At 41.9% G+C, this 26973-nt stretch overlaps 3 protein-coding genes across 5 annotated transcripts in view; 1 reads left to right on the top strand and 2 right to left on the bottom strand.

Annotated features, from left to right (window-relative positions):
* p4ha1a (prolyl 4-hydroxylase, alpha polypeptide I a) overlaps positions 1 to 12927 on the bottom strand; it is a 16589-nt gene extending 3662 nt beyond the window's left edge. Inside the window, exons 1-10 of the mRNA XM_037754549.1 lie at positions 11369 to 12927; positions 6610 to 6689; positions 2750 to 2846; positions 2232 to 2383; positions 2017 to 2154; positions 1686 to 1931; positions 1281 to 1474; positions 1036 to 1212; positions 794 to 864; positions 1 to 57 (exon numbers count right to left, since the gene is read on the bottom strand). The exon at positions 1 to 57 is cut by the window's left edge and continues 43 nt beyond it. Of these exons, the coding sequence (XP_037610477.1) occupies positions 1 to 57; positions 794 to 864; positions 1036 to 1212; positions 1281 to 1474; positions 1686 to 1931; positions 2017 to 2154; positions 2232 to 2383; positions 2750 to 2846; positions 6610 to 6685 (1208 nt within the window). The 5' untranslated portion in view covers positions 6686 to 6689; positions 11369 to 12927. The remainder of the gene's footprint in view (positions 58 to 793; positions 865 to 1035; positions 1213 to 1280; positions 1475 to 1685; positions 1932 to 2016; positions 2155 to 2231; positions 2384 to 2749; positions 2847 to 6609; positions 6690 to 11368) is intronic.
* A 1913-nt stretch (positions 12928 to 14840) lies between these two features.
* On the bottom strand, positions 14841 to 17409 carry LOC119479205 (cytochrome c oxidase assembly protein COX11, mitochondrial). Of its 2 annotated transcripts, XM_037754561.1 has the most exons (6): positions 17327 to 17401; positions 17258 to 17294; positions 16057 to 16422; positions 15816 to 15971; positions 15518 to 15643; positions 14841 to 15439 (listed from the first exon to the last, which is right to left on the bottom strand). In XM_037754561.1, the coding sequence occupies exons 3-6, from the start codon at positions 16375 to 16377 to the stop codon at positions 15251 to 15253; spliced, it is 792 nt and encodes a 263-aa protein (XP_037610489.1). In that variant the 5' UTR covers positions 16378 to 16422; positions 17258 to 17294; positions 17327 to 17401; the 3' UTR covers positions 14841 to 15250. The 2 variants fall into 2 exon arrangements, with proteins under 2 accessions (XP_037610489.1, XP_037610488.1); XM_037754560.1 differs by having other exon boundaries at positions 17258 to 17409.
* An 892-nt stretch (positions 17410 to 18301) lies between these two features.
* Positions 18302 to 23132, top strand: LOC119479197 (chromobox protein homolog 2-like). Of its 2 annotated transcripts, none has more exons than XM_037754547.1 (5): positions 18302 to 18536; positions 18621 to 18664; positions 19691 to 19756; positions 20021 to 20090; positions 20171 to 23132. In XM_037754547.1, the coding sequence occupies exons 1-5, from the start codon at positions 18471 to 18473 to the stop codon at positions 21551 to 21553; spliced, it is 1629 nt and encodes a 542-aa protein (XP_037610475.1). In that variant the 5' UTR covers positions 18302 to 18470; the 3' UTR covers positions 21554 to 23132. The 2 variants fall into 2 exon arrangements, with proteins under 2 accessions (XP_037610475.1, XP_037610476.1); XM_037754548.1 differs by having other exon boundaries at positions 18304 to 18536; positions 20174 to 23132.
* The last annotated feature ends 3841 nt before the right edge of the window (positions 23133 to 26973 follow it).

Raw genomic sequence — 26973 nt, 5'->3', positions numbered from 1 at the left:
TCGATCCTCTGGTTGATCCGGTCCACCACTGGGTGTTCAAACGCTGCCAGCCAAGCACTGAGAGGAAGAGGAGGAGGAGAGGCGAGGAGAGGAGAGAAGAGGAGAGGAGATGAGAGGAGATGAGGAGGAGAGAAGAGGAGAGGAGAGAAGGAGGAGAGGAGGAGAAAAGGAGTTGAGAGGAGAGGAGAGAAGGAGGAGAGAAGGAGGAGAGAAGGAGGAGAGGAGAGGAGAGGAAAGGAGAGGAGATGAGGAGGAGAGGAGAGGAGAGGAGAGGAGAGGAGAGGAGAGGAGATGAGGAGGAGAGGAGGAGAGGAGAGGAGATGAGAGGAGAGGAGAGAAGGAGGAGAGGAGGAGAGGAGAGGAGATGAGAGGAGAGGAGAGAGAGAGGAGAGGAGAGAAGGAGGAGAGGAGGAGAGGAGATGAGAGGAGAGGAGAGGAGATGAGAGGAGAGGAGAGAGAGAGGAGAGGAGAGAAGGAGAGGAGAGGAGAAGAGGAGAGGAGATGAGAGGAGAGGAGAGAGACAGGAGAGGAGAGAAGGAGGAGAGGAGGAGAGGAGGAGATGAGAGGAGAGGAGAGAGAGAGAGGAGAGGAGAGGAGAGGAGAGGAGAGGAGAGGAGAAGAGAGGAGAGAGGAGAGGAGAGGAGAGGAGGGGAGAGGAGAGGAGAGAGGAGAAGAGAGGAGAGGAGAGGAGAGGAGGAGAGGGGAGGAGAGGAGGTGAGAGGAGAGGAGAGGAGGGGAGAGGATGATACTGTCTCATGGAGTGTTAACACATTTAAAAACATGAAGCTCTTACCTCTTGCTGATGCGGTAGTGGGCCGTCTCCAGCACGCCGGTGACGGGGTTGGAGATGGTGGCTCGACGCAGCTGTGGAGCCAATCGGCCGATAGTTACAGGGAGACACACACCGACTCCCACACTGTGGACGTGTTACTCTTTACATAAAACCCCACAAGACAATAGAGACGGTCAACGCTACGCTGCGACAGGAAGTAACTCCTCCCAGATAAACAGCTCTGTGGCTCTGCCGCGACTCACCCGGGGTTTGGCGAGCTCTTTCACCTTCTCCATCTCCGCGTCGGACACGATGTTGTGGTATCGGACGATGCGGGGGCGGTCCCACTCGTCCTCCTGCTTCACCGGGCCGATCACGTATTTGGGGTGGCGGTTGTTGTCGTGGTAACGGCAGAAGAGGCGGCTCTGCCTGCGAGGAGTCTGACAGAAGAGGATGATTTAGATGATGTCTAACAGGAGAGTGTATTTATGTGTTTCCATCTCCTCACCATCCGGAGGCCCTCGCCGCGACACAGCTGCTCGTACTGCTTCCTCTCCGGCAGGTAGTCAGCAGGCCGACCCCGGGTCGCCCTCCTCTGCCTCCTCTCCTCCTCCTCCTCCTCGCTCTCCTCCACCTTCTTCTGTTTGTCCAGCTGATACTCAAAGTACTTCAGGTTCCCTTTGGCTCGCTGGTGTATCGGGTCTAACCGGGCAGAATCAGAATCCGGCTCAGTCAGACATAAACTAAGAACCAAGGTCATTTAAGAGCCTTGGCTTGTCTTCAAAGCCACCAGACTCCATTCACAGAAACACTAATTTTACCTCTCAGAACAGAGGAGTATACATACAACCCCACTTCAAACAATCTGAACCCAGCTAACGTTGCATGTGAACGTGTGCATCATGTGACTGACCGAGCTCCAGCAGCCTGCGGGTGAAGTCCAGCGCCGTCTCCAGCTCCCCCTGCTGGTAGACGGAATAGCTCAGGTAGTCCAGGATGGTGACGGCGTCCACGGTGCTGGACGTCTCTCCAGCATCCAGCTGCTTCAGGGCCTGAACCATCCACAGCTCCGTGTGGTAGTAGTCCGCCTCCGAGTACGCCACCTTCCCGAGGTCGTAGCAGTCGTCCACAGTCAGAGCGCTGGAGACCGAGGACGAGCCTGAGACAGCGAAAGAGGGATCTTTATTATGATATTCAGATGTTCCGTGGCGGTGGTTGGTTTCTGAGGTGTGATGTCTGCTGACCCGGCAGCTGTCCGGTGGAGATGGTGTTGGTGTCCAGCTGGTAAGTGTCCAGCAGCCTCATCAGAGCTTTGGCCGCTCCGGTCTGGTCGTCATCGTTGGGGAAGTGCTGCCTCTGGATGGTGAGGTTAGAGATGAACACTGGAAAACACCACAGAAGAAGAGTCAGTGTCTCTGGCAGGACATGATGAAGGACATCGGTCCGTTATGTGTGTTACCATCAGACATGTCAGTGAGCACCAGGCTCTCCAGCTCCGCCCACTCCGTGTTGAGTCTCTTCATCAGTTTGAAGGCGTTGACCGGGTGTCCCAGGAAGCCCTCGGGGTCCTGAGTGGCCGCCGCCGACAGGACATCCAGTTTGTCCGCCCATCTGAGGACACACACAGGGGACGTCAGGCGTCTGTCTGCCACACCTCCAGGACAGACGATACAACAGAGAGAGAGCAGACACTGGGTCTGTTCTCATGTTTCAGTCAGTAATGAACTACCAGGAAGACAACAGAGTATTCAGACCATTCAGACCAAACCCCGTCCTGCAACACAGACTCAGGGTTTCCTCCCGTGAATCATAAACCCGGCCGGCGGCCACCGCGGTCAGTATGACGTCAGCAGTAACGTTAAAGCTGTGAATGTAGCAGTGGCGTGTGTGGACGGTTTAGACTGTGGCTGAATAGATGCTCCCAGTATGACCATTAAGACCACATAATGACAGAACAACACCTGAGACGTCTCCGACCTTTTGATCTGCTCCAGTTTGCTCTCCTCTGCTCGGATGTAGTCCTTCAGCGAGGTCACCAGGTCCTTCTCTGTGGACAGCAGGTCGGTCATGTGACCTGAAAACACACATCATCAACATTAAACGGTCACTTCAACGCAATTACCCAAAATAGATTTCCTTTCTTTTAGGGCTGCAGATAAAAACTACTTCCATCCTCAGATAATCCGTAGATTGTTTTCTCGTTTAAAGGGAATCAGAGAGTGCTGGTTACCACGATTACGACAGTCGGCGTCCTGTTGCTCGCGCTTACGCTTGTAAACAAAAGGTACCACCATGAATCGAAGACCCGGCCGATGTTGATCCTAGTTTTCTCCCCGACGTCGGTCACATTCTTGTTTTGCCAGACGGGCTTCACTAGATATTAAAAGTTTGTTTTTTTGTGCTTCCGTGGAGTTTGTGTTGGAGTCTGAGTTTGTGGTGGGGGGGCTGGACGTTTATTGCCGTTAATGGACTCCATTTCTAACCAAACGTTAGCTATGGTTGCACACTGTTAGCCCTGCAAGCGGAGCTGAAAATAAAAGATCTAAAAAAATGTCCGAAAAAAAAGATCTAAAAAATGTCCGAAAAAAAAGTCTGAAAAAAACATCTGAAAAAATGTCCGAAAAAAAAAAATCGGAAAAAAGTCTGAAAAAAAAGTCCGAAAAGAAAGATCTGAAAAAAAAGTCTGAAAAAATGTCCGAAAAAAAAAATCGGAAAAAAGTCTGAAAAAATATCTGAAAAAAGTCTGAAAAAAAAGTCCGAAAAAAAATATCGGAAAAAAATGTCTGAAAAAAAGTCTGAAAAAATATCGGAAAAAAATGTCTGAAAAAAAGTCTGAAAAAAAAGTCTGAAAAAAAATATCTGAAAAAATGTCTGAAAAAATTTCGGAAAAAAAATATCTGAAAAAAAGTCTGAAAAAGTGTCCGAAAAAAAAATATCTGAAAAAAGTCAGAAAAAATGTCAGATGAAAAAAAGTCTGAAAAAAAAGTCTGAAAAAATGTCCGAAAAAAAGTCTGAAAAAAAAAGTCAGAAAAAAAAGATCTGAAAAAATGTCCGAAAAAAAGTCAGAAAAAAAAGTCAGAAAAAAATATCTGAAAAAAAGTCTGAAAAAATGTCCGAAAAAAAGTCTGAAAAAAAGTCTGAAAAAAAAGTCTGAAAAAAAATATCTGAAAAAAAGTCTGAAAAAATGTCCGAAAAAAAGTCTGAAAAAAAGTCTGAAAAAAAAGTCTGAAAAAAAATATCTGAAAAAATGTCTGAAAAAATTTCGGAAAAAAAATATCTGAAAAAAGTCTGAAAAAGTGTCCGAAAAAAAAGATCTGAAAAAAGTCTGAAAAAATGTCCGAAAAAAAAGTCTGAAAAAAAAGATCTGAAAAAAAATGTCTGAAAAAAAGATCTGAGGAAGTCTGAAAAAATGTCCGAAAAAAAAGATCTGAAAAAAAGATCTGAGGAAGTCTGAAAAAATATCCGAAAAAAAAGTCTGAAAAAAAGATCTGAAAAAAATGCCCGAAAAAAAAATCTGAAAAAAATGTCTGAAAAAATTTTCGAAAAAAAAGTCTGAAAAAAAAGATCTGGGAAAAAAAGTCTGAAAAAATTATTATTTCAAATCGCTTGTTTTGTTCGACCGACAGTTTAAAACCAGAATACATTCAGTTAACGACGGAAGAAGAGACGGAAATAGAAATCCGCTGATTAATCGTCTGTTGATCAACTAATTGACGAAGTGTTTCAGCTCCGGTGTCGGTCCACCCAGAGAGGTCTGCTTTGATTTGTCCAGGTTTATAGATTTCTGCCTCCAGCTAGATACAGAAGAGATGAACAGATGTGGTTTAGTATTTTAGTATTTTGGCTGAACTGACCCTTTAAGAACTTCTTCTTCTATGAACTCTGCCGTTCAGAGTTGTTTGGTTTGATCTATAGTAGAGATGTGAGCCTGGTTGCAGTTCTTTAGTTTGATCTACAGTAGAGATGTAAGCCTGGTTGCAGTTCTTTAGTTTGATCTATAGTAGAGATGTGAGCCTGGTTGCAGTTCTTTAGTTTGATCTACAGTAGAGATGTGAGCCTGGTTGCAGTTCTTTAGTTTGATCTATAGTAGAGATGTGAGCCTGGTTGCAGTTCTTTAGTTTGATCTACAGTAGAGATGTGAGCCTGGTTGCAGTTCTTTAGTTTGATCTACAGTAGAGATGTGAGCCTGGTTGCAGTTGTTTGGTTTGATCTACAGTAGAGATGTGAGCCTGGTTGCAGTTCTTTAGTTTGATCTATAGTAGAGATGTGAGCCTGGTTGCAGTTCTTTAGTTTGATCTACAGTAGAGATGTGAGCCTGGTTGCAGTTGTTTGGTTTGATCTACAGTAGAGATGTGAGCCTGGTTGCAGTTCTTTAGTTTGATCTATAGTAGAGATGTGAGCCTGGTTGCAGTTCTTTAGTTTGATCTACAGTAGAGATGTAAGCCTGGTTGCAGTTGTTTGGTTTGATCTACAGTAGAGATGTGAGCCTGGTTGCAGTTCTTTAGTTTGATCTACAGTAGAGATGTGAGCCTGGTTGCAGTTCTTTAGTTTGATCTACAGTAGAGATGTGAGCCTGGTTGCAGTTGTTTGGTTTGATCTACAGTAGAGATGTCAGCCTGGTTGCAGTTCTTTAGTTTGATCTATAGTAGAGATGTGAGCCTGGTTGCAGTTGTTTGGTTTGATCTATAGTAGAGATGTGAGCCTGGTTGCAGTTCTTTAGTTTGATCTATAGTAGAGATGTGAGCCTGGTTGCAGTTCTTTAGTTTGATCTACAGTAGAGATGTGAGCCTGGTTGCAGTTCTTTAGTTTGATCTACAGTAGAGATGTGAGCCTGGTTGCAGTTCTTTAGTTTGATCTACAGTAGAGATGTGAGCCTGGTTGCAGTTCTTTAGTTTGATCTACAGTAGAGATGTGAGCCTGGTTGCAGTTGTTTGGTTTGATCTACAGTAGAGATGTGAGCCTGGTTGCAGTTCTTTAGTTTGATCTATAGTAGAGATGTGAGCCTGGTTGCAGTTGTTCGTTTGATCTACAGTAGAGATGTAAGCCTGGTTGCAGTTCTTTAGTTTGATCTACAGTAGAGATGTGAGCCTGGTTGCAGTTCTTTAGTTTGATCTACAGTAGAGATGTGAGCCTGGTTGCAGTTGTTTGGTTTGATCTACAGTAGAGATGTAAGCCTGGTTGCAGTTGTTTGGGTTGATCTACAGTAGAGATGTCAGCCTGGTTGCAGTTGTTTGGTTTGATCTACAGTAGAGATGTGAGCCTGGTTGCAGTTGTTTGGGTTGATCTACAGTAGAGATGTGAGCCTGGTTGCAGTTGTTTGGGTTGATCTACAGTAGAGATGTGAGCCTGGTTGCAGTTCTTTAGTTTGATCTACAGTAGAGATGTGAGCCTGGTTGCAGTTCTTTAGTTTGATCTACAGTAGAGATGTGAGCCTGGTTGCAGTTGTTTGGTTTGATCTACAGTAGAGATGTGAGCCTGGTTGCAGTTGTTTGGTTTGATCTACAGTAGAGATGTAAGCCTGGTTGCAGTTGTTTGGGTTGATCTACAGTAGAGATGTCAGCCTGGTTGCAGTTGTTTGGTTTGATCTACAGTAGAGATGTGAGCCTGGTTGCAGTTGTTTGGGTTGATCTACAGTAGAGATGTGAGCCTGGTTGCAGTTGTTTGGGTTGATCTACAGTAGAGATGTGAGCCTGGTTGCAGTTCAGTATCTGCTTCATTTAAAGAAGAAATGTTTCTGTTTAAACCAGCTACAGTTTCCAGATGTTTCCAGATGTTTTTAACATTAGTTTACCTCCACAGAGTGAGGCAGAGGAGGGAGATGAAGATGATGAACTCACCGATGGAGGTGAAGAAGTCATTGTGAGCCGAGGAGCTGGAGGTGAAGAGGAGGATGAACAACCAGCAGGAAGCCATCCGGCTGCAGAGAGACAGAAACACAGAGATGATATTACAGATGTTAAACATCAGGACGTCACGGTGCCGACTGAAACCGCTCTGTGCTCTCAAAAACAGACTGAAATCAGAACGTTATTACTTTTAGATTTTATTTAATAGAGGCAACGATCTGTTACGGCTGCTTGTTTTAACAGCGACAACAATTAACTCCTTTAATTCCATTAAATTAATATTTCAAAAAGTAAGTTTAAAGGTTACCTTTGGTAGTTTAAAAGTTACCTTTGGTAGTTTAAAGGTTACCTTTGGTATTTTTCAACCTGGACTCTGTTTTTAAATGTTTATGTGTCTAAGTGACTAAAGGGAACAAACTTTCTGAAACTGGTCCAGTATTGATCTTTATCTTATTTGTTATCATCTCAACTTCACTTCATCATGTTTCATTATTATCATAAAACGACTCTATCTGGAGTCAAAGTTATACTATTTAGTAGTTTATTATTGATGTTATACTGTGCACAATGGTAGAACGTGATGATGCACAATGGTAGAATGTGATGATGCACAATGGTAGAACGTGATGATGCACAATGGTAGAATGTGATGATGCACAATGGTAGAATGTGATGATGCACAATGGTAGAACGTGATGATGCACAATGGTAGAACGTGATGATGCACAATGGTAGAATGTGATGATGCATAATGGTAGAACGTGATGATGCACAATGGTAGAATGTGATGATGCACAATGGTAGAACGTGATGATGCACAATGGTAGAATGTGATGATGCACAATGGTAGAACGTGATGATGCACAATGGTAGAACGTGATGATGCACAATGGTAGAATGTGATGATGCACAATGGTAGAATGTGATGATGCCCAATGGTAGAACGTGATGATGCACAATGGTAGAATGTGATGATGCACAATGGTAGAACGTGATGATGCACAATGGTAGAATGTGATGATGCACAATGGTAGAATGTGATGAAGCTCAGGGTATATCAATCAATTGATCCACTATTTATTTCAACACTAATCCCAACCATGTGTAAAATATTACAACTAATATAACAAACAAACAAACAAACAAACAAACAAACAAACAAACAAACAAACAAACAGCACTGACTCATTATCTGACATCTGATTTTATAGACTAGTGCTCTTGTTATCTAATTGTATCCTGTGTTGACAACATATACATAACTAGTAAAGTAAAATATTAATATTCAGACTAGACAGGTCAGCAGGGGGACTACCTGATGGACCCGGTACCGGTTCAGGGCAGCAGGGGGACTACCTGATGGACCCGGTACCGGTTCAGGGCAGCAGGGGGACTACCTGATGGACCCGGTACCGGTTCAGGGCAGCAGGGGGACTACCTGATGGACCCGGTACCAGTTCAGGTCAGCAGGGGGACTACCTGATGGACCCGGTACCGGTTCAGGTCAGCAGGGGGACTACCTGATGGACCCGGTACCGGTTCAGGGCAGCAGGGGGACTACCTGATGGACCCGGTACCAGTTCAGGTCAGCAGGGGGACTACCTGATGGACCCGGTACCGGTTCAGGGCAGCAGGGGGACTACCTGATGGACCCGGTACCGGTTCAGGTCAGCAGGGGGACTACCTGATGGACCCGGTACCGGTTCAGGTCAGCAGGGGGACCGGTTCTGACGGTTCTGACAGGATCCAGTGAGCTGAACTGAGGGTTCAACTTTACAGACGCCTGAGACATGAAACAAGTCAAATATGGAGGTGTGATGTAACGTTAACACTGAAGTTAATGAGCTGTGTCTCAGAGGGTAGAGCAGGTCGTCCACCAATCAGAAGGTCGGTGGTTCGATCCCCGGCTGCTCCGGGTCACATGTCGATGTGTCCTTGAGCAAAACACTTAACCCCCAAATGAGTCTTTAGATCAGATCCTGATGAGCCTCTGATATCAGTGTGTGCATACTGACATGTAGTGTAAAGAGCTCTGAGTGGTCGGAAGACTAGAAAAGAGATCTAGAAATGCAGGTTTATAAGTTTATATAACACTAATACCACTAATACCACTAATACCACTAATACCACTAATACCACTAATAACACTAATAACACTAATACCACTAATACCACTAATAACACTAATACCACTAATAACACTAATAACACTAATACCACTAATAACACTAATACCACTAATAACACTAATAACACTAATACCACTAATAACACTAATAACACTAATACCACTAATAACACTAATACCACTAATAACACTAATACCACTAATAACACTAATACCACTAATACCACTAATAACACTAATACCACTAATAACACTAATAACACGAATACCACTAATACCACTAATAACACGAATACCACTAATACCACTAATACCACTAATAACACTAATACCACTAATACCACTAATAACACTAATACCACTAATAACACTAATACCACTAATAACACTAATACCACTAATACCACTAATACCACTAATAACACTAATACCACTAATAACACTAATACCACTAATAACACGAATACCACTAATACCACTAATACCACTAATACCACTAATAACACTAATACCACTAATAACACTAATACCACTAATAACACTAATACCACTAATAACACTAATAACACTAATACCACTAATACCACTAATAACACTAATACCACTAATAACACTAATACCACTAATAACACTAATAACACTAATACCACTAATAACACTAATAACACTAATACCACTAATAACACTAATAACACTAATACCACTAATACCACTAATAACACTAATACCACTAATAACACTAATACCACTAATACCACTAATAACACTAATAACACTAATAACACTAATACCACTAATAACACTAATAACACTAATACCACTAATAACACTAATAACACTAATAACACTAATACCACTAATAACACTAATAACACTAATAACACTAATAACACTAATAACACGAATACCACTAATAACACTAATAACACTAATACCACTAATAACACTAATAACACTAATAACACTAATAACACGAATACCACTAATAACACTAATAACACTAATACCACTAATAACACTAATACCACTAATACCACTAATAACACTAATACCACTAATACCACTAATAACACTAATAACACTAATAACACGAATACCACTAATAACACTAATAACACTAATACCACTAATAACACGAATACCACTAATAACACTAATACCACTAATACCACTAATAACACTAATAACACTAATACCACTAATAACACTAATACCACTAATAACACTAATACCACTAATAACACTAATAACACTAATAACACTAATACCACTAATAACACTAATACCACTAATAACACGAATACCACTAATAACACTAATACCACTAATACCACTAATACCACTAATAACACTAATACCACTAATAACACTAATACCACTAATAACACGAATACCACTAATAACACTAATACCACTAATACCACTAATACCACTAATACCACTAATAACACTAATACCACTAATAACACTAATACCACTAATAACACTAATACCACTAATACCACTAATACCACTAATAACACTAATACCACTAATAACACTAATACCACTAATAACACGAATACCACTAATAACACTAATACCACTAATAACACTAATAACACTAATAACACTAATACCACTAATAACACTAATAACACTAATAACACTAATAACACTAATACCACTAATAACACTAATAACACTAATAACACTAATACCACTAATAACACGAATACCACTAATAACACTAATACCACTAATAACACTAATACCACTAATACCACTAATAACACTAATACCACTAATAACACTAATAACACTAATACCACTAATAACACTAATACCACTAATAACACTAATAACACTAATACCACTAATAACACTAATAACACTAATACCACTAATAACACTAATAACACTAATACCACTAATAACACTAATACCACTAATAACACTAATAACACTAATACCACTAATAACACTAATAACACTAATACCACTAATAACACTAATAACACTAATACCACTAATAACACTAATAACACTAATACCACTAATAACACTAATAACACTAATACCACTAATAACACTAATACCACTAATAACACTAATAACACTAATACCACTAATAACACTAATAACACTAATACCACTAATAACACTAATAACACTAATACCACTAATAACACTAATACCACTAATACCACTAATAACACTAATACCACTAATACCACTAATAACACTAATACCACTAATAACACTAATAACACTAATAACACTAATACCACTAATAACACTAATAACACTAATACCACTAATAACACTAATACCACTAATACCACTAATAACACTAATACCACTAATAACACTAATAACACTAATAACACTAATACCACTAATAACACTAATAACACTAATACCACTAATAACACTAATAACACTAATACCACTAATAACACTAATAACACTAATACCACTAATAACACTAATACCACTAATACCACTAATACCGGTGGTGTTTGATGGTGGAGTGGTGGAGGAGATCAACTAGATATGAAGCAGAGTTCTCGTGAAGGTTCTGGTTCTATTTAATGTCATCGAGCACAAACAAGACATGATTATTATTATTATTATTATTACCGTGTTTATCTCTGAAGAGAACCAAGAGAACAAGGAACCCCTCGAAGGTTTAGTCCATTAAGTTCCTTAAGTGTCTTCAAGTTGCTCCAGAGTCAAAGCTAGCAGCAAGAAACACACAACAACTACTACTTCTTCTGCTTCTTCTTATTCTTCCAAAAAAGGTGTGTAAACAGGATTTACCGCCTCTCGCTGGACGGGAGGCTCCATCATACAGAGAGGCTCCATCATACAGAGAGGCTCCATCATACAGAGAGGCTCCATCATACAGAGAGGACTGATCCAGCGCGGGAGGCTCCGACACATCCCACATGTCTGTGTTCAGTCAGCCTTACCCAGACCTTTCCATCTGGGCTCTCCTTTAATCTGAATACATGTGAACTATTACCAGTGAAAGAAAGCATGTGACCTCAATCTCTAATATTCCTGTGAGGAACTCCGTCACATATCCTGAGATCCAAAAGACTAAAGAGAGGAAATCCAGAGGTGCTTTAAACTTTAACCCCATTATAGAAAAGACCCCAAAGGTTGTGAACCAGTGGTTCCACAGAGACTCTTCTCATTGTGCAGAGTTCTGCTCACTAAGGCAGAAGGTAGATCTCCTCTAACCTATGCTGCTCACTCATTATATGCTAGTAATTCAATATGCAAATCTATTGATAGGACATTAAGCAATTTCTTATGGAAAAACAAAACCCACTATATGTAAAAATCTGTGGTTCTGAATACATACAACAATGGTGGGCTACATTTTATAGACTTCAGCTCTCTAAACAACACATTCAAAATAAACTGGATCAAACAATATCTAAAACAGTAAGAATATCAGAGGCAGAGGAGGGCGGCGCTAGTTGTTCACGATTAAACAAATATGTTTTAAAAGTAATTTTATAAAGTTGTAAAATGTTGATAAAATGTTTTAGGCCCCAAAAAGTTGTTTTGTTGACTTTTTATACAAGAAAAAAAAACACTTAATATTTCAAGAATGATGTCGTAACATTTTGAGGAAATAGTTTCCACAATAAAGTCATACAATTTCAAGAATGAAATCACAATATTTCAAGATAAAAGTTGATATTTTATGAGGAAAAGTCACGATGTTTCAGGAATACAGTGAGAATTAAACAACTTTACAAGAAGAACAAAAATATGAGATATTAACACAAAATTACGAGATACAAATAAAACGTTTGTCTTATGATCTCATAATTTTGACTAATTTTAATCATCAACCATATTAATCATAATAGAATAAAATGTCAGAATATTTTGTCTTTATTTTTGCTTTTATTTCTGAAAATATGATTTTTTCTTTTGAATTTTTTATTGAATTCTCAAACTATGACACCCCTTTTCTTAAATTTACTTTTTTTTGTCATATCATTACATCATTTTTTTTAATACATTTTAAATATTTATCTCAAAATCTCTGATTTGTTTCCCAACAGTAGCTGGGTAGATGTGAATGTTTGTCAAAATAAAAGTTGATATTTTATGAGAAAAAGTCACAATGTTTCCTCCTCCTCCTCCTCCTCCTTTCTCTCTCTCCTCCTCTTCCTCCTCCTCCTCCTCCTCCTCCTCTTCCTCCTCCTCCTCCTCCTCTCTCTCTCCTCCTCCTCCTCCTCCTTTCTCTCTCTCTCCTCCTCTTCCTCCTTCTCCTCCTCCTCTCTCTCTCTCTCTCTCCTCCTCCTCCTCCTTTCTCTCTCTCTCCTCCTCTTCCTCCTTCTCCTCCTCCTCTCTCTCTCTCTCATCCTCCTCCTCTTCCTCCTCCTCCTCCTCCTATCTCTCTCTCTCCTCCTCCTCCTCCTCCTCCCTGCTCCTCCTCCCTCCGCCTCCAGGCTCCAGCGGAGGTGGTGTCGTGGATTGGGGATGGAGGGAGGAGGAGGGGGAAGAGGAAGAGGAGGAGAGGAGGAGGAGAGGAGGAGGAGAATGAGGATGACGATGAGGAGGAGGAGGAGGAGGAGAGTCGAGCCCTCCCTCTAATTGGTCCATCCTCCAAGTTGCTATGGCAACCTAGAGCCCGGTCCTGACGCTGCAAAGCATAACAGATCATCTCTGTTGCCATAATCATATTTTCAAAATAATCTCACATGTACAGTTTTAAAAAAAAAATTAAATACTGATCTTAAATTAGTATTTGAAATGGAACAAAATGTGTTAATTTAAATTATTTTTTCATCTTAAACTCTTAAACTGTGTAATAGTAATGAGTTAAGTTGATTTAGATCTCCAGGTTTCATCCCTCTGCTGCCCTCTGGTGTCCAACACGAGGCTCAGAAACTATTCATTCAGTAAATAACTGCTTGTTTCTCCAAAATAAATTCATGAAAATGGTGACAAAAATACCAGTCACCTTATTTCTAAATTATATTTGTGAATATTATTTTTAACTAATGGACTGACGTGTTTTGATGCGACGCTGAAAGGAAATAAAACAGTTACACCTGTGAGACGATCCAAAAATATAAATAAAATAACTAGAATAAAAATAAAATAAAAGAAGGAAAAGAAGGAGAAAGATGTTTGAACCACTTGAGCCCTTTTTCATGAATATATTTTGGAGAAACAAAAAATATATGACAAAAAAAAACATTTTTCCATCATGAAGTTAGAAATCAGAGCTCGTAAAAATAAAAAAACTACCTAAATGTGTCGTTCTCTTACGCTGCACCTCATCAGGTCTCACAGCTTACCGGTTTGGGTGGAATCTCTGTCTCTTTGTGTTGTTTAACTGGTTTTAAAGTCGAGTCCAGATTCAGTCATCATTTATTGATTTCATCTTCAGGTTTGTGAACAATCACCTGCTGTAATAATAATTATCTGATTTATTTATATACACACAGTCTCTCAGGCGTCAGAACACAAACAAACAGTTGGAGGTCTTTCAGCGACACGAAGGAAAAGTTTAGCCTCTGAAGTTCTGAGTTTCTGAGTTTCTGTTCCGATCCTCTTTTCTTAGAAAAGTTTAAAGATCAGCCGACGGACTTCCGGAGGAACTCACCGGTTCTGACTCAGAACTGGATTCAGGACTTTTCAAAGACTGAAATCTGCTTTAATCTGAGAATCAGGAAAATAAATCTCTAATATTATATATTATATTATATTTAGAGAAAAAATAGTAACTTATCAAGAAAATCAGAATAAAATGAGCAAAATGTTGTTATTCTCACATGATGTTGATCGCTTCAAAATCCATCCAGTTGTCGAGTCTTACATCATGTTCACCATATTTTAATATCATATATCTCTAATAATAATAATAATAATAATAATATAATAAGGTGCTTATTGGTGAACATCTGTCTGCTCTCACCTCAAATTAAACTCCATCTTTGATTTTTCTTTCTTTAAAATATTTTAACATTTTCTTGAAATATTTTGACTTAATTCTAAAAATCTCTTATTATTATTATTATTATTATTATTATTATTATTATAATAATAATAATAATAATAATATTATTATAATAATAATAATAATAATAATAATAAGGTGCTTATCTGACTGCTCTCACCTCGTATTCAAATCTCTGATTTTTCTTTTGAAAAATATTATAATCTTGCTTATCTTGAAATATTTTGACTTAATTCTCAAAATCTGTAAATATTTTATTATTATTAATATATAATATTTATTATTATTATCATTAATAATAATAAATAATAATAATAATAATAATAATAATAATAATAATAATAATATAATAATTTATTTTCCTGAATCTCTTATGGTGGATCTTTTTCCTGTTTGGATTTTCAGTGTAAAAGTCAGATTTCCAGAATAAAAGCAGAGAGTCTTGGATTGTGATTTTGCTTCGGACTGAGCTCTGAACCAGAATCCGGGTCCTGGTCCAGTACTCGGTGGATCCTCCGGCTGCAGACGGATCAGTTGTAGCTGTATCCGGGCAGCGGGAGCGTCTGACCCTCCTTGGCCTCGAAGAAGGTGTAGGACAGGGTGATGGTGTCCACGCGGGCCATCCGGGGGTCCTCGTCGAACTCCGGGTCGATGTAGAAGAAGACGGGCATGTCCACCTCCTCGTGAGGGTTCAGACGCTGCTCCTCGAAGCAGAAACACTGCGGAGAGAGATTATAGTCATCGTTCTGATGCGTTCAGGGTCACGTGGTCATTTGGACTCTGGAGGATCAGACTACCTGGATCTTGTTGAAGTACTGGCCCGCGTCGAAGGGCACCACGTTGTAGGTGGAGATGCCGATGATGGGTTTATTCGTGGGGTTCTTTGCTCTGTAGAAAGCCAACGCCGTCTCACCCGGAACCACCTGCATGCACGCATGCACGCACGCATGCACACACACACACACACACACACACGTTAGAGATGAACCTGACCTGGGTCCAGAGCAGCAGGGGTCAGAACCAGAACTGGTCCGCTGTCAGAGGGAGGAAGGAGGTGTGTGAATAAATCGTTAATAAACAGGAAGTTGTTCTCACATAGATCTCGCTCTGCTGCGGTCTGAAGTTCCACTGCAGGCTGGCGTGCGTATCCGCGTTGAAGGAGATCTTCAGGATGCGTTCCTTCACCGGCTTCATCGTCTCCACCTGCTCTGTGTCGTGGCCCGCCACCGCCGCGCCGCCGAGCCCCGACGCCTAGAACAGAAAAACAAGAAGGTCACACAGGAAGTGGAGTGTGGAGGTTAACGCCGCCACCAGGAAACAGGAAGTGTCTCCTCACCTGGCAGTACAGCCTGTAGAGCGGCACCGAGGCGTACGACAGACCGATCATCCCCACCCCGGCGGCGGCGATGTACGTCAGCACCGTCTTGTTCCGGGATTTCCACTCCTCCTCCTGGCTCTTGGACTTCCTGCCTCGGCTCTTGGCGCCTCGGCTCTGCGCGTGGAGGCGCGGGGGGAGCCGCCGTCGCAGGAAGTGCTCAGCCTGGGAGTGCAGCAGCGTCCGCGAGGCGTCGCACCGGAGCGTCCGGACACATCGCGATAACAACACGGAGGCCTGAGGGCAGCAGAGGGACGGACGCAGCAGGAGGGGGAGCAGCATGGCTCGTACCTGAAGACAGTCAGTCCACACCTGAGACAAACTCACCTGGACGGAGGACAACAGCAGTCAGCTCTGAGACACGGAATTACACATCAAATATAATATATATAAATACAAACACTGGTTAATGTCATTAGAAAAAACAGATTTTTATTATTTTCTTTATTGGTTAATCTTCATTGTGGTCTATCAAACACATTTAAGAACCTGGAACCATCAAATGTTTATTATTTTTGCTTGAAAAATGACCTAAATGATTAATTAATTATCAAAACTGATTACTCTGATCAACTAATCAATAAATCAATAAACCGTTGCAGCTCTACTCTCAAGACTTATTTTCTATGTTCAATAAACCCATCCAATACATTATACTGACCAAACTCCATTCAAAAAAGTAACATTTTAACGCCTCATTTCTTACTAACATATGTAATATACCTGTGTTAATATGACTCAATACTTTACCCAACTTAGAAAAGGTCACTCTTCAATTCGGCATTTGATTAATAGTCTAAGCAGCAACTCTTTAGTTTAAAGTGAGCTTATAACATGAATCACCCTCTCAGAGGCGGCCAGTAGAGAGGCACTATATATATAATAACAGGGGTTTTAATGAGGTTTCTGTGGATCACATTTAAGCCGAATTCACCAGCGAACCCTGAAGAGTCTCTACATGTCATCAGTTCTGTTGTAGGATGAATGTCCGTTTCTAAAAACCAAGAACAATCTTCATTTCTTTAGTTTTTAAACGAGGTCTGGAGTTATTTTAGTAATCATGTGAGGAAGGTTATTAAACTGTTATCAGGACAAACAGACATGAAGTTCATGTTTAGATACATTTATAAACACTCGACAATCATATTTAACATGCTATTACCTTTAAAGAAGAAGAACTCTGCTGTCACTCAGAGAACCAGAGAACCAGAGAACCAGAGAACCAGAGAACCACACACAGGTTACCTAACAGGACCGGAAGAAACATACATAACACTGGTGCAACACGGAATGTCCTCCCCTTTCAGACGCAGGTTCCACACGCACACATTAGAACGGGATCTACTGTGGTTTACCTTAGTCTGTAAAATAAAATAAAATAAAATAAAACAAGATAAAATAAATAAAATAAAATAAAATAAAATAAAATAAAATAATAAATAAAATAATAAATAAAATAATAAATAAAATAAAATAAAATAAAATAAAATAAAATAAAATAAAATAAATTAAATTAAATTAAAATAAAATAAAATTCTTAAATAAAATTTATTTTACTCTTTCTTTTTTAAGGTGTTTATGATTATTATTATTATTATTATTATTACTATTATAATTTGTTTAGTATTTTATTTGTATTTATTATTAATAATATGGTTATTATAGTGTGTTTATTAATAATATGGTTATTATAACATCATTTATTATTAATAACATGATTATTATAACATAATTTATTATTAATAATAATATGGTTATTATAGTGTTTATTATTACTATTATTATTAATAATATGGTAATTATAACATCATTTATTATTAATAACATGATTATTATAACAGTATTTATTATAAATAATATGGTTATTATAACAGTATTTATTATTAAAATATGGTTATTATAGCGTTTATTACTATTATTATTAATAATATGGTTATTATAACATTATTTATTATTAATAACATGGTTATTATAACAGTATTTATTATAAATAATATGGTTATTATAACAGTATTTATTATTAAAAATATGGTTATTATAGTGTTTATTATGTGTTGACGTCATAGAGAGGGTCTATGGTGGTCACGGCGGGTCCTAAAGCGTGTTGCCAGTCGCTGGCTCGGAGGGGCTCGGAGGGGCTGCTGTAGTGATCGGAGGGGCTCGGAGGAGCTCGTCGCTGGTTCGGAGGGTTTCGGAAGGTTTTGGAGCGGCTCGTCGCTGGCTCGGAGGGGCTCGGAGGAGCTCGGAGGGGCTCGGACAGGCTGCTGTAGTGATCGGAGGGGCTCGGAACAGCTCGTCGCTGGTTCGTAGATGTTCGGAGAGTTTCGGAGCGGCTCGGAGGGTTTCGTCGCTGGCTCGGAGCGGCTGCTGTAGTGATGGAGGGGGTCACAGTCGGCCAGGTATTTGATGCGGAGTGTATCCTCAGCAAACGGCCCAGAAAGGTAAGAGAACCGGCGGTACCGGGTCCAGCGGGGTCGGGTCCGGTACCGGGACCGGTTCTGATCCTCTGTGTTCCTCTTTCACAGGGAAGGTTCGAGTATCTGGTGAAGTGGAGAGGATGGTCCTCCAAGTGAGTACCGCTAATGCTAATGCTAATGCTAACACCTAGCCTAGCCTCCTGATGCTAACGATGCTAGCGATAGCTAACTGTGGAGAAATGGCCCAAACAAACAATGAGAGCTGCTCCTCTCTGCTCCTCTCTGCTCCTCTCTGCTCCTCTCTGCTCCCTCTGCTGCTGGAGGGCTCAGTATCTAACTCCAGCAGGTTCATCTGTCACACACTGACTGATGGACTCACTGAGCTGCAGAACACAGTTCTGACCCATTTACTGGCTTCTCTGAGCCTTTCACACCAAAATATACACCAGATACACCAGATGCACCAGATCTACCAGCTGCAGGCTGATGTGGAGCACCTGCAGCCAGAAAACATTACATTCATCTGTTATTATTACAGCATCATACACATCATTAAATATATATATATATTTATATATAATATATAATTATTATGGTCCCAAACCAGTCTGACACCATCAAACATCATGTGTGCAGCTGGTGGAACAAGTACTCAGAGTTTTGCTTAAAAAATGACTGAAATCTTCATGCACATCATAAAAGGGCTTAAATATTTACATTAATCCTGCAGCTATTACGCTCACAAACCGGTCTGACACCGTGCACCAGCCTGACACCGTGCACCAGCCTGACACCGTGCACCAGCCTGACACCGTGCACCAGCCTGCTGATTATTTTCTGGATTCATTTCAATTCATGTTAGAAAATAATAAAACATGACCATCACAAAGTCTTCAGCTGTCTTAAAAATATTCAGTTTACAACAATAGAAAACAAAGAAAAGCAGAAAAGCTGCCCGATGTAGAAACTGGAACGTGAGAATATTTTAGATTTTTGCTTAAAAAATGACTGAAATCTTCATATTTACATTAGTCCTGCAGCTATATGGTCCCAAACCAGTCTGACACCAGTAAACATCTTCATCAAACATCCTCTGAGCAGCTGGTGGAACCAGTACTCGGATACCTTACTGCAGGAAACGTTTTCTGATGTTTTCTGATGTTTTCTGATGTTTTCAGGCACAACAGTTGGGAGCCAGAGGAGAATATTCTGGACCCGCGGCTGCTGGCAGCTTTCCACAAGAGGTGAGTTGGTTTAATGTGGTAACTGGGAGTAGATATATATATATATACAGTATATATCTACTCCCAGATGGACCCGCCCTTTAACTTTTAGCCCATGGTCCACTCACTGGACATGTTCCAGAGCTTTCAGCCACATCTCCTGGCCTTCAGTAATGAACCTCTGAGTCTGAGGATCCACTAAAGCAACAAGCAGGAAACTGTGTTAGACGTGGAGCCAGACTCTGGAACTCAATCTGTGTGTCTTTCTGTGTAAATGTTTGCCAGAGAACAAGAGAGGGAGCTGCTGTTCCAGAAGAAAGGGAAGAGGCCGAGAGGACGACCGCGGAAGATTCTGGTAAGTCTTCTTCTCTCCAGCGTCTCACGTGTTCACAACAATCACAACTTCACCAGTCTGACTCCTGTTCTTCCTCTCAGCAGCCGGCACCAGCCGCCACTAAAGACAGCCGCTCCTCGTCCTCCTCTTCCTCCGGCCTCTCGTCGTCCCCCTCCTCCTCTTCCTCAGAGGATGAAGACCACACGAAGAAGGCGAAGCCCGGTCCTCGCGTCCACCCCGTCCCCCAGAAGAGGCCTCAGATCGTTCTCGCCAAACCCGATCTGCCCTGCAAGAAGAAGCGCGGGAGGAAGCCGCTCCATCCGGACCTGAGGGCGTTACGACAAGCCAAGAGCAGACCGCCTCCTCCTCCTTCACCTCCTCCTCCTCCTCCTCCTCCACCTCCTCCAGCTCCTACTCATCCACCACGCCACCACCAGGTGCTCAGACCGCCCAGGGAGGACCCCCGACCCGGCGTGAAGAAGCCTCTGCAGCCGGCCAGCTTCACCTACACCGGGATGAGCAGGTCCTCCAGAGAGGAGGCCGCGTCTGCCAGCTCCTTCTCCCAGACCGCCGCCTCCAAACCGGGATCCCTCAGCTGCATCTGGACCAGCCGCTCCATGTCTCCGTCCTCCTCCTACAGCAAAACCGGTCCGTCCACGCAAAGTAAGAACTCTCTGTCCGATCTGAAGCGCTCCATCTCAGAGACCGGCAGAGGAGACGGCTACAAGGTGTCGGCTCTGAAACAAGGCGGCGGTTCGTTGGGTTTGCACAGCGGCTTCGCTGGAGGCCAGGCGGCGGTGCAGCGCACGCCGCTGAGCCAGAGGAGGCAGGACGGCGCCGGGTTGGTTCAACACAAGCAGCAGAACCTCTCCAAAGCGTCGTCCTCGCCCACGCCTCGAGACCGAGCCAACCAGGCGCTCAACCTCCGAGCTCTCAACCTGCAGAGCGTCAGCAAGCCGCCGGCTGGCAGCAGCCTTCAGGGGAACAACGCCGGAGCGGCGGCGTCCAGGTCCAGCTTACGGAGCAGCGGCGTTGTTGTAAAAGGAGGAGCGGGCGGTATCAAAGAGACTCGAACATCAGCCAGCGGGCAGCGCTCTGCAGGTGGCGGCGGTGCGGAGCAGGGGAGGTTAGCAGAGACTAAGAAGATGACAGGAAGCGGCTCCGCTCGAGGGAACGGCGGCGGGAGACACGAGGAGAGGAAACACGGGCTCGCCTCTCAGAACCGCAGCCTGAACGAGCTCAGTACCGGCGACTCGGACGAGACCAGCAGCAGTGAATCGGAGCACGACGCCGCGCTGTATCCAAACAACAGCAGGCCAAGCCTCGGCAACGACGCCACGGAGTCCGACACGGAGACGGACTGGCGGCCGGCCCGGAGCCTCCTGGAGCACGTGTTCGTCACCGACGTCACCGCCAACTTCATCACGGTGACGGTGAAGGAGTCGCCGACCAGCGTGGGATTCTTCAATACACGGAATCACTGATGACGCCGAGCTGAACTACAACACTTCCTGTTTCGACAGATCTCAGGGTTCCTGCGATCCCGGTGTTCCCGGCGCCGCTGGGAACTTCCTGTTGTGTCCGAACAGACGATACCGTCTCTGTGCGTTCAGTAATCTGTAGTGGAGAGATCAAACTGAAACTGGTCAAAGTATTTGTTGAAACAACGTAGGAAGCCTGATGTTTAGACCCCGTTCACACCTGATAGTAAAACACAGTCTGTGTCCGGAGAAGGAAAGGTCAAAGGTCTAAGGTCATCATCCATCATCCTGCCGTCACAGTGTGCAGGCCTGAGATAGTTAACAAATGATTTGTCTTCAGAGTACACCACTTCAGATTGTACCGTTCTCTCCGTGTGGAGTCTACAGGCAGATACTGTCGTAGTGTTCGCTCTCTGCTGCTTCACCTCAGCTCAGTGGAGCTCAACGAGCTCTAGTGTTTAGTGGTGCACTTAAACAGTAATATTGATTATAACCTCCAGATCCTTTAACAGGAATAAAGTCCCTGTTGCTCAGAATAATCCACACACTTGTATTCTGACACTGAGAACGTTTAGTTTAGAACTAAAAAGTGAAAACTAAAGAAATGAAAGTCCGAGTTTAGATAAATCAGAAACCTTCCTGAGGAGAATTAGACGGTGTTAAATTGTAACTTCTTTGATTGGAGTTTGGTTTGTTGAAGGTTCATTCTCTCCTCTCGTCTACGGTACATTGACAACTTCATTTCCGCCGTGGAAATGTTCCGTGTGGAACATTTAGTAACGTGATAACACGGCTATATCCAATGATGAAGACCATGAAGGTGCAGTTGAATAATTGAATAATCAGAGTAATTATTGATGAGGTTATTGATGAATCATGAAGCAGACTGTGTTTTATTAGAAGGTGTGTATATAAATATATATGTATAAACGGGGTTTAAGGACTACAGATGGATGTACGACACCACCTCTCCAGTGCCTCAGGTTCCTCCCAGACCACCGAGCCCAGCGAGCCCAGCGAGCCCAGCGAGCCCACTGCCAGCGTCCAGCTGCTTGTGATGGTTTCAGTTTGAGTAGGACATGTTGTGCTTGTCGGACCTGTATCCAAACTAAATATGTGGCTTCATCCAGGGCAGCATGTTAAAACGAAATATTCAAAAACTACAAAAAAAAACCGAGTGAAGTCCGTCTGTGATCGGTACCGTTTCATCCATCCGGGTTTCTGTCATCGTCCTTCAGTTCTCTTTGGACCAAAGCTGTTATGAATGTGAATTCTTCATTTGTATTATTGACAGTATTCCTTGCACTACGCACAGTATAAATGTAAGCTGACATTCCATTATCACTTATATTTACCAGTTTTATACCATTTTAATACATTTCTGCCGTCACAGTGTCTTTTGGAGTTTTAATATGTGTTAATTTATATCTGTAAATATGTTTTTTTTGTTCTTGTTTTTGTTTTCATGTGATGACTGATATCTATCTGGTGCTCATATTGGCTGACTAGCTTCACATTCTTGTAGCCTGTGTGCCTCTCTGCCATTTTCAAGGTATTTGAAATAAAGTATAAAGTACCTAAATGTGGGGATTCACATCTTCCACGTCAGCTCAGTGGACGGGAACGGATTTATGGGGGAGCATTTAAAAAAATGATATTTAATATAACCTCAAGATCCTCACAATAATCCACAGATCATCTTTTGGGTTCGTTGAAAGTGAATTATTTCCCATCATGCAGGTTGTTTTTTGTTGTGACTGCTGTTCACATCTTCACCAGCAGGCGTCTCTGTATGGATTTACAGTCTTCATCATTTATAATCTAATCCTCCACTTGTTTTTGTAATTTATGGTTTTGGTGAATCGTCCTGATTATTCCTCCGTTACATCTTCTGTTCATGACTTTCTGTCCCAGGTTTATACTTCCTATTAAATCTATTTATTAATTTTGCTGACGGGCAAACCGCACAAATGGATTAATAAACCGAGCCAACAGATTAATAATCTGTGAATAATTAAGTGAATCGGAAAGAATAGATAAAAAAAAATGAGAAAAGAGGTGAATAAACCAGAGGAAGAAATACATATCAGAATAATTAAAGTTTAGTTAATAGATTTGATAAAACAATTAATAAACCACAAAAATAAATTGATAAACTCCATAAATGATTAAATGAATAAACAGAGTGAACATATTGATCAAGTGAGCAAACAAACGGATAATCTGAGTTAACAGATTAATAAACAGATTTAGTTAATTAATAAATATGTCTTCATAAAAGAAAGCAAAAAAACAAACAAATCAAAAGTGTTTGATATAAACATTTACCAGTAATTTAATCCCAATGCAGCAATACATAAATTAAGAATATTGTTATTATCATCACTAATATTACCTGTTAATATTATTACCTGTAATAACTGTGATATTAATAACAACGCTGGTGTCTGAGATATGAAGATAAACTAAGAAAACACTGTAAATGTTCTTAGTTACAGCAACTCAAACACAACTCATCGTGTGTGTGTGTGTGTGAGTGACAGAAGCTGCTGCCTGCTGGTCCGGTGATTTCAGTGATTTATGTCCTGAGTCGTGCAGCGAGGTGGAATTTTCCCAAAATAAAGTTCTAAGTAAACAAACAGCGACAGACAGAGAGGCCTCACACACACACTGGTATGTATACACAAGGTGTGAACAGTGTGGGGCAGTGCGATCACACACACACACACACACACACACACACACACTGACTCAGTTTCATGTACTTTGTGTAGTTCTTCAGTCAGAAACAACACACACACCTTCTTCACATGTTGTCACACTGACACCACTCATTTATTTTAATGAGGCTGAGTGACGGACAGAGACGCTCTGCTGCCTCCTGCTGGCTGCATGCATCTATTAAGTAATAGATATATATACTGGAAAAACAAAGTTTGGAAATATGTGTTTGGTGGATTATTTCTCTGTTGTTACAATGCTAATGGTCATTGTATTTTACATCGTTGGAAAGCCTGTTTATTTACCTTCACAATGATGTCACACTTGTAAGGATCATGCATTTGTGGGATGAGCAGCACAGCTGATTATGTGGGGAGCGCCCAAGAAAAATTTGCCAAAATGCTCTGTCAATGGTAAACAGTGTATTCTCATAAGGCTACCAGGAAGCCTGCAATGACTGCCCTTCACCGTCAGGCCCGTTGGCGCTGGTGTCTCCAACACAGACAATGGAACCTGAACATGTGGGGGAATGTCATGTTCAGTGATGAGTCCAGGTTCTGTCTGTTAAAGTTGGACGGCAGGTCAAAGTATGGAGACGACGTGGAGAACGCTATGCTGATTTTAGCACTGATGGAGTAACAGCTTTTGGTGGGGGCAGTGTCATGGTGTGGGGGGGGGGGGGGGCATCTCCCTCACTGGCAAAACAAGGCTTGTCATCATTGAAGGCCATCTCAATGCAGGGAGATATCAGGATGAGATTCTGCAGCCAGTGGTGATCCCATATCTCCACAATCTGGGACCTAACTTCATCCTCCAAGAAACAACGCTCGCCCCCACAGAGCCAGGGTTATCACAGACTACCTCCACAATGTGGGAGGAGAGAGAATGGAACGGCCTCCAAGAGTCCAGACCTCAACCCAATTCAACACTTGTGGGATCAGCTTGGGCGTGCTGTACGTGTTAGAGTGACCAACACAACCACGCTGGCTGACCTGCAACCAATCCTGGTTGAGGAATGGAACGCCATCCCACAGCAACGTGTGACCAGGTTGGTGACCAGCATGAGGAGGAGGTGCCAGGCTGTTGTGGCTGCGTATGGATCTTCCACCGCTACTGAGGCTCCTGACGGTGGATTCAATCAATCAATATGTCTTGTTTGTTCCTTGTTACTGATAGAGAGTTCAATCATCCAATCCACCAAACAACTCAAAACAAGAGTCAGTACCAACAGGAGAACACACTGTTTACCATTGAAGGAGCATTTTGGAACATGTTTCTTGGGCGCTCCCCACATCATCAGCTGTGCTGCTCATCCCACAAATGCATGATCCTTACAAGTTGGACATCATTGTGAAGGTAAATAAACAGGCTTTCCAACCATGTAAAATACAATGACCAATAGCATTGATACAACAGAGAAATAATCCACCAAACACACGTTAACTACTTTGTTTTTCCAGTTTATATCTATATATATAGATCTATATTCTACATGATGTGTATTTGTCTTTCAGTGGTAGAAGAAGTATTCAGATCTTATACTTAGGTAGTTTTAGTAGTAATACCACAGTGTAGAAATACTCTGTTACAAGCAGGAGTGTGTGTGTGTGTGTGTGTGTGTGTGTGTGTGTGTGTGTGTGTGCGTGTGCGTGTGTTTGTGTGTGTGTTTATGAGTGCGTGTGTGTGTGTGTGTGTGTGTGTTTGTGTGTGTGTGTGTGTGTGCGTGTGTTTGTGTGTGTTTATGAGTGCGTGTGTGTGTGTTTGTGTGTGTGTGTGTGTGTTGGCAGCAGTCTGACCTGTCTGTCTGTTGACGTCGTCTGTCTCCTAACAGCTGAGTGAAAACCTGGAAACGTCTCAGTGAGACATCCGAATCCTCCCACTCACCTCCTACTCCCCTCACCTGTCAACACAAGGTCCTACTTATACCTGTGTACCTGTATGTACTGATACCTGTGTACCTATGTACTGATACCTGTATACCTGTGTGTACTGATACCTGTGTACCTGTGTGTACTGATACCTGTGTACCTGTGTGTACTTCTACCTGTGTACCTGTGTACCGATACCTGTGTACCTGTGTGTACTTCTACCTGTGTACCTGTGTGTACTGATACCTGTGTACCTGTGTGTACTGATACCTGTGTACCTGTGTGTACTTATATCTGTGTACCTGTGTGTACTGATACCTGTGTACCTGTGTGTACTGATACTTGTGTACCTGTGTGTACTGAACCCTGTGTACCTGTGTGTACTGAACCCTGTGTACCTGTGTGTACTGATACTTGTGTACCTGTGTGTACTGAACCCTGTGTACCTGTGTGTACTGAACCCTGTGTACCTGTGTGTACTGATACTTGTGTACCTGTGTGTACTGATACCTGTGTACCTGTGTGTACTGATACTTGTGTACCTGTGTGTACTGATACTTGTGTACCTGTGTGTACTGATACTTGTGTACCTGTGTGTACTGATACCTGTGTACCTGTGTGTACTGATACCTGTGTACCTGTGTGTACTGATACTTGTGTACCTGTGTGTACTGATACCTGTGTACCTGTGTGTACTGATACTTGTGTACCTGTGTGTACTGATACCTGTGTACCTGTGTGTACTGATACTTGTGTACCTGTGTGTACTGATACTTGTGTACCTGTGTGTAAATACAGTATATCTCAGATGAGGATCCAGTGATTTAGTAACAG

This window comes from Sebastes umbrosus, chromosome 20, assembly GCF_015220745.1.
Source record: "Sebastes umbrosus isolate fSebUmb1 chromosome 20, fSebUmb1.pri, whole genome shotgun sequence".
Taxonomy (NCBI): domain Eukaryota; kingdom Metazoa; phylum Chordata; class Actinopteri; order Perciformes; family Sebastidae; genus Sebastes; species Sebastes umbrosus.
The sequence above is the reverse complement of the archived record's forward strand: the minus strand, read 5'-3'. Positions and strand labels throughout refer to the sequence as shown.

Coding starts and splice junctions, on each gene's coding strand:
- LOC119479197 (XM_037754547.1), top strand. CDS start 18,471: ATGGAGGGGGTCACAGTCGGCCAGGTATTTGATGCGGAGTGTATCCTC. Junction 18,665..19,690: donor TGGAGAGGATGGTCCTCCAA/GTGAGTACCGCT, acceptor TGATGTTTTCAG/GCACAACAGTTGGGAGCCAG. Junction 20,091..20,170: donor GACGACCGCGGAAGATTCTG/GTAAGTCTTCTT, acceptor TCTTCCTCTCAG/CAGCCGGCACCAGCCGCCAC.
- LOC119479205 (XM_037754560.1), bottom strand. CDS start 16,377: ATGCTGCTCCCCCTCCTGCTGCGTCCGTCCCTCTGCTGCCCTCAGGCC. Junction 15,644..15,815: donor CGCAGCAGAGCGAGATCTAT/GTGAGAACAACT, acceptor GCGTGCATGCAG/GTGGTTCCGGGTGAGACGGC. Junction 15,440..15,517: donor AGTACTTCAACAAGATCCAG/GTAGTCTGATCC, acceptor CTCTCTCCGCAG/TGTTTCTGCTTCGAGGAGCA.